Source organism: Manacus vitellinus, unplaced genomic scaffold (genome assembly GCF_001715985.3).
Source record: "Manacus vitellinus isolate BGI_N305 unplaced genomic scaffold, ASM171598v3 scaffold_43_pilon, whole genome shotgun sequence".
In the NCBI taxonomy this organism is placed as follows: domain Eukaryota; kingdom Metazoa; phylum Chordata; class Aves; order Passeriformes; family Pipridae; genus Manacus; species Manacus vitellinus.
Window position 1 is genome coordinate 5,724,075 of NW_021940560.1, and position 7,522 is coordinate 5,731,596.

The 7,522-nt window shown below is 43.5% G+C and overlaps 1 protein-coding gene across 1 annotated transcript; it reads left to right on the forward strand.

Annotated features, from left to right (window-relative positions):
* The first annotated feature begins 439 nt into the window (after positions 1 to 439).
* Positions 440 to 7,240, forward strand: LOC103758081 (basic helix-loop-helix transcription factor scleraxis-like). Its single transcript, XM_029962193.1, is given in 3 exon segments — positions 440 to 850; positions 853 to 1,146; positions 7,160 to 7,240. Coding segments are annotated over 3 exon segments (786 nt in total).
* The last annotated feature ends 282 nt before the right edge of the window (positions 7,241 to 7,522 follow it).

Genomic DNA, 7,522 nt, shown 5'->3' on the forward strand with positions numbered 1-7,522 from the left:
GTGCTTAATGCCATGGTGTGGTTGACATGGTGGTGTTCAGTCATAGGTTGAATTTGGTGATCCCCGAGGTCTTTTCCAACCTAATTGATTCTGTAATTACCTGGGGGTCTTATGGAAGCCCTGCAAGCTTCTCCAGCACTGCATGGATGAGGTGGTTGGTGAAAACGCGGTACCGGGAACTCAGTGTGCACTAAACATACAATTAAAACCCACTTTTGACTAATTTCATAGAGTTACTGTGTAAAATTGACAAGGTCAGAGGTTGGACTCGATGATCTCAGAGGTCTTTTCCAGCCTAAACGAATCCGTGATTCTGTGATATACACAAATATTTACATTCGCACGGCGGCCACAGCGCACGGGGGGGAGGCGCAGAACGGGTGAAACCCGCAGAGGTTTGTACAGCCTGCGAGGAGACCAGAGTCGGTCACACCGGTGGATGCGGGAGCCGCCCGGCCTGGAGGGCGCCGGGCAGACGAGTCCCCCGGGGCCGGCACAGCTCCCCGTCACCCCGCGCTCCGCCCTGGGCGGGAGGGGAGGAGCGGGGGGTTTCCCGCGGGAGCCGCTGCCGAGCGCAGGAGCCGCGACAGGTGCGGCGGCGGCCCCCGGCCGGAGAGCAGCCGGCCAAGCGCGGCCAGGCGGGGCGCGGGCGAGCAGGGGCGATGCGGCACCTGCCGCGCATAAAAGTGATGCCGCGGCGGGGCGGCGGCGGGCCGATGCGGGGCGGCGGGGGCGCGGCGGGCGCGGGGCAGGCGCGGGGACCGCGGGGGCTGCGGGCGGCGGCGGCGGGCGCGGGGCGGCGGCGGCGGGGGGCGGAGGGCGGCGGCGAAACGCGCGGGAGCGGCACCGCACACACACAGCGTCAACTCGGCCTTCGGCGCCCTCCGCAGGCTCATCCCCACCCGGCCCGCCGACCGCCGCCTGTCCAAGGTGGAGACGCTGCGCCTGGCGGCCAGCTACATCTCGCACCTGGCCAACGTGCTGCTGCTGCAGCAGCGCCGGCACGGCGACGGGGTGGACGCTGAGCAGCCCTGCCCGCAGAACCCGCAGCCCCGTGAGTCCCCGCAGCCCTGCTCGCCACCGGGCAGCTCCACGCCGCGGCCCATCTGCACCTTCTGCCTCAGCGAGCAGCGGCAGCGGGTAAGGGCTGACCCCTGATAGCCTCTCCTGGAGCTCTGTTATGCAGAGTTATCGGTGTGCCCAGCAAGTTTGGGATTTCGCCCCTCTTGGAGCTCTGTTTGCAGAGGGTGGTTATGGGTATCCCCTGCAAGTTTGGGATTGACACAACGAAAGGGATCAGTGGCGTCCTTGGTGCATCCTAATCTGTGTTTTTATCCCTTGTACAGCACCGAGAAGGAGAGAAACCACCAGCTGGTCCAGCAGTGAGCGGGCACTGAACCGGCCGAGGTTCTCACACCAATCCTGCACTGACTGTACCACTGCTCTGGGTAACGTCGTCACACTCATGCTGCATGTTTACATTTAAATAGCACAGTCCTAAACGAGTTACTTTTCAAGCCTATATGCACTTTGTTTCACATTGTGAGAGGTTTGTTCAGGGTGGTTTTTTGCAAAATGAAATCGAACGCTGCTGGGAGGGTTGCACCTGGTGCAGCAGCTATTTTAGCGCGAGAAACGTTAAACCTAAGCAGCCAAGCCCTGATCCTGATGTCTCCTGAACCTGTGTCGCATGATGAAACTTGAACTTCGAAACACACGGTGTGCCCTGTCAGAGGAAGCTGTCATGGACACGCTGTGCCCTACGCCTCCAGCCCAGCCTGGGCTGCACGCAGCGCTGCCTCCCACTCCTCCAGCTGCACGCCAGTTCCCGGGGAGGGGGCCTTACACTGACAGCTGACATACCCGAGAGGTCTCAGTGATGCTGGAAGGTTATTTTAAGGTGTTCACAGAAAGTCAGAAAACTTCCAGTGAAAGCGCTGCTGGTGGCTGTTCGCAGGCACAGCAGCACATCCGCACGGGACGTAGCCAGGACAGGACGGGAAGGTGGAGCAGTGTAAGCGATGCTCTTTTCTTATTAACAGTGTGAGTCGTGCCAGTCCTTTATATAGCATGGGATATTCCTAAATCTGCCTGGCAAGCACGGGGTAGGGAGGGTTTCCCAAGGGCTTTTACCCATTACGCAGGTCATTCCCAAATTGTGCCTGAACATCACTGAGGTCATTTACCTCCCCTCTGTTTATTAACTTGTATATTTATATTCAGGAGTAACTCTAAATAGCAAATAAGCATGTTGTGTTTTCAGTTTTGAACATCAGTGAAGCAGCAGGCTAGAATCTTAAACCCCAGTAATGCAGGATTTTAAAAAATATAGGGATAGTTCAATGTTTTTATAGCTATTTATAATATGCTTAATTAGAGTTTAATTAATCTTAACTTGTCACATTGGGAGGCACTCTCTATTTTTTAAAAGCTTAGTTACTGTACCACTCTGAGAAGTGCTGCAAAGAATACTTGTCTGCCTTTTATTCCCCTGATCCCATCTGTTCAGTGCTCCTGGCCAGCCTTGCTTTAGCCAAAAGTGAGGGCTGAAGGAGCAGCACTGTGTTGTTCACTTTATTTTCTGTATAGAACTTTCTCTTCTTCCCCTACATAAGTGCAAAGTAAATTCTGGCATTCACTATGAAGAACTTGGCAAGGGCAGGATCTTGGTATATTGCTCATACAACTTCATAGTTTTAGTTTCCCTTCTCCCCTCCCCAAAACACACTGATCACCTTTCCTTTGACACAATGAGGAAAACCCTACTGTCCTTCAGAGCCTGGAATGAACTTCTCCTTTGAATCCTAATAAAGAAAAATACTGAAGCAAAGTCACATCACATCAGTCTATTCAGTTATTAAAAAATAAACGCTGTATTTTCCTGGATTGAGAAGAGTTGTTTGTTTTTAGAAGGTTTCTATCATTAATCTTGTTTTTAATTAGGAACTTTAAATGGTTGCCAGATTATGATCTTTGTTTTGCTTTGGCATGGATTCATGAAGCTGGAACTCTTTACAAGTTTTGTACAAAGTGCTTTTTAATTTTGATGTTGTGTTGGCCTGTGGGTGTGGGTATATATTTCCACAAAGACATCTTCTTGGCTTTTTTTTTAATTAATTTGAAAAAATTTATCTTTTAAAAAGGTATTTACTCTATAATTAAAACTGATCTTACTGTTAGGCCCTACACTCTTATGAACACATTAAATCAAAGCATCTGACCTCTTTACAGATACAGTTAATACTAATTTATTAATTTAGCTGTATCATTCTGTATGACACTCTAAAATGACAAAACATAATGCAGTTTCAAACAATTTTGGGGAAATTCTGCTTTGAGTATGCTCTGAGTTTTGAAATTTGTAAGACAATAAAATCATTTCAGGTTTTCAAAATGTTGTGATTTTATTACAGTTCTAAGAGGTTTTTGTGTATTTCTTTGCAAATATATTGTATTTAATAGAATGTCTATATACTTAGTTATTAATGGAAACGAGTATAAAAAAGTGAGGTCCACTTTTGCACCACACTATTAGCTGAAAACTCATGACTTGAAACTCTCATGAATAATTTGTACAATCCTACAGGAATTTGGTGTTTGTACTGCAAAAGGGATTTTATCTCTCTGGTTTTGTGTAGGGTTTATCCAAAATGCTTTTCAGTGACAAAAGCAGGAGCAAGCCCTTACGACTTGGCCTTCTCTCCTGTTTAATGTATCTCAGTGTAGCATTAAATTCTTCTCCCTTTACTCAGGATAAACTGTTGAATTCAACTGGGCTTGAATACTTTTCTCAGGGTTTTAATAATATAGCAATTTAGTAGCACTGATTGATCATGTCAGTAATTAGACCCCAGAGCACTGTGGCACAAATAGTCATGGTATAGACAGATAATATCTATCCAAAACAATCATAACAGTGATTTCTCTGAGGAATCTTTATATATATGTAACACTATGTATTTAAGTGGGGACGGATCCAGAACTTTGCTGAAATTTATTTATAATTTAAAACTTCTCTACCCCTAGGAGCAAAAAAAAAAGATACAGGATTGAGCTGTTACTCTGTAATGGGTTTTCTATAAGCCGAGAGAAAAGAATTTAATTTCTGGAGACACAGATGAATTGAGGGCTCAGATCACACTTGTAAAGAGCTCATCATCATTAGGTGCTTTATTGAATTTTTGCTATATGAGTTTTTGTGTTTTAATCATGGAGCAGCATTATTCATGGCATGCACAAATATGTAAGTCAAAATTTGAAGGTGGTGGCGAGGCATTGGAATGACGTGGGTTTTTCCAGAGGTGCTGAACAACCTCTTGTTCTGCTGCAGACATTGGGTTTTGACTCATTTTTAAGTGCATTCTGCTCTGTATGTGTGAACAGAGGAATGCCTGATGCCAATCCCATCTTTGTTTTCCTGTAAACACTTGGCTATTCGATTTACATGATGCATGAATAAAGCAGAAACAGTGAGATACACACCATTTGGTCTCAGATCCTATTAAATGATTGGTAAAATATTCCCAGCATAGTACTTTGTATAAGTCATTGTACTTAGTCTGCTACATCACAGTATGAAAACAGCATCAAGCAAAATAAATAAATCATGTTGTTTGATTTTGCTGCTTAAGTTTAAAGAAGTATTTGAACATAGTTCTTGGTTATTTATGAATTAATTGTAATGTAGGTCAGAGTAGTTTCATATGTTAGGTACTATTTTAATTTCTGTTCTACAAAACAGAAGTTTCTGTTCATGGAAAATCTGCTTCTTTACAAAAATCTGTATTTGTTTGCAAAATGTGCTTTTATTTGCAAAAGGAAACAGTATTTTTGTTACTAATTTGAACAATAAACTATAAACCCGAAGGTAGTAGCTCTTTTCTGTAGCCTTCTCAGTTAAGACAAAAGTATTTAATCTTTTTCTTTACCTTTTTCAAATCTTTCTATACAAGATTTCAGCATATTTGTGTGTGTATGTAACTACTACTGTGTGCATTGGCAGGACAGAAGGGAAGCTTGGGAAAATGAACAAGTGAGTTCCTCTGCTCAGGACCTGCACAACATCCTAAGTGCCAAATACAGGGGGAGCTGGATGAAGGGAAAGGATGGAGGAACGGTGGGGGGAGAAGAAAGGAAGAGTTGATTTATCAATGGAAGTTCAACAGATTCCAACATCAGGGTGAACAAGTCAGTATATGAGTGAAAGAGTCCATAGTATGAGCAGTCAGTGCCACATTTCTGTGTTTTCCTCTTGCACTGTAAACCCTATATTGAGACAATCCCACCAAAAAAATATGTATAAAACGTGAACTCACTGTTTAAATAACACTTGTGAAAAGAGAGTAGTAATGTCTTGATTAATAGTAAGAGATAGTGGATAGTACAAGGCGGAGAGAAAAAGTTTATATAATATAGCTAAATAAACAGCATGTTGCAAAAGTGAAAGATCTGGGAGATCTCTTATTCCAGGAATCCTTTGCGGGTTGAAGAAAAGTGTTTCTGAAGAATCAACATGAGGATGTGGAAGAGAAAGAGAAGACTATTATTGGGATAAAAAATACCATAGAGTTTTATGAAAGCTTAGGGGAAAAAAAAGGGCATTACTTAATAGCAAGAAGAACTGAACTGGCTGCTGTGAACGTATTTCTTCAAAAACTTTTTCAAAATTTGGATGTACATGGATAGCCAGGCAGCCCAGTGTCTCATTTCAAGTGATATCCTTTAGCTATTACAACATAATACAGAGTTTCAGAATCCTTGAAGGTTCATCCCATTTCTGAAGTTGTACAGCAACGAATACAGGCTTTCTCAGGAGAGGGAGGATAAAGAGAAGGCCTGGATAAAGAAGAGTAACCAGTAGCCCACCACAGAGGATATTCTGTGGCTTTCTCAGGAGAGGGAGGATAAAGAAAAGGCATGGATAGAAGACTAACCAGTAACCCACCACAGAGGATATTCTGTGATGCCAAGAAGAATCCTGGTTCAAGTCCAGGTCAACTCTTACCCTTACAAATGCTCTAATGATCATAACCCTCCCTCATTTGCCTGCCAGGAGTGCATATGAGGTGTATTTGGTGCCTGCTCTGAGACTCCCAAGCAGCCTCTGGTGAGAAGTTGATATCTTGGATCTGCCAGAACTATGGTGCAACTGGGCATGAGCTGGGCAACTGCTGTTGTTGTTTTAAGGATTATTTAAATATTTATCATCATTTAGACAACCAAGAAATGTCCTCATGAATTGCTGTGCTACAATTAGGTACCTAAATTACACCATATGGAAAATCAGGATGGATATATGCATGCATTTTCCCCAGGAGAAGGCCAAGTAAAGGCAGTCCTTCCTCCAGCTTCTCATTCCTGACCCCTCAGCTGTGGAACTGGGTCACTGGAACTTTTTGTGGACCCCTTCTGAAACCAGGTGAGGGTTATGATTTATGTTAACACAACAAAACAAATAAACAACTTCTCAAAAAAAACCCTACAGATATCTAGCTCCTTGAAAGGTTTTGACATCTTGATACAAGTAAACTGTGATGCACCAAAGAAATTGTCCCCTGTTCTGGTGACAGACAAAATGCTCATGTAACAAAACACTTACTTAAAACACAAGTTGCTTTAGAAAAGCCTTATCTTCTCTCGTTCATTTACTACATTCACTTCACAGTAGTGTTGTGAGGTTTTAATTAAACATTTGGAAATTGCTAGTGGTCTTCCAAAGGAGAAACCAATATAAATAAGACATTACACTTGAAATGGGTGATGAAACAAGTAAGTGATAAAAGTAATTCTACTTGCTATGACATCTCTCTCTAACATCTGATTGTCTTTCCTTCACATTATTAAAATAAACCCTACTTTCCAAGCATATGTATGCAGATCATTTTTAAATGCAGAGATTACAGAAACAGGTAATTCTTTCAGTAACAGAATGGAGCTTGGTGAGAAGTGTAGGCATCTGTCAGGCCTGGATAAGATCAGACAGCTGTGCTCTATCCTGAAAGGGTGCCATGAAGCTCAGTTTTCTTAGGGAAATAACATTCTCAGTATGAAAAGCAGCAAAATGCAATGAAGTCTCCAAACAAATAAGTAGTGAAAACAGGAACTCTCAGAGTTCATTTTTATCTAAAATACCAACTCTACATCAGGTGAAAAAATGCAGGATGAGAGGAGGAAAACATCTTTACAAAAAAAAAGTAAAGGGCAGGAGGATCATTTCACTTTATATTCTCGGTCAAGTTAACCCTTTAGATTAGAAACAAGATGTGAGTTTACAACAATAATGACTGCAGAGAGCAGTTATAGTAAGAGGGCTGGAACACTGGACAGGCTATGGAAAGAGGGGTGTTAAATGGAGACAAGAAAGCAAGGCAGGTGGAAATCCAACAGCAGTCTCACAGCAGCTACGGAGGAAGGCAGAGCCAGGCTTTTCCAAGAGGCACACAGTGAAAGCACAAGTTGCAATGAGGTAATATTTATTCTATTTTACTTAAGGAAGAATGCTTCTCATCACAAGCATGGTTAA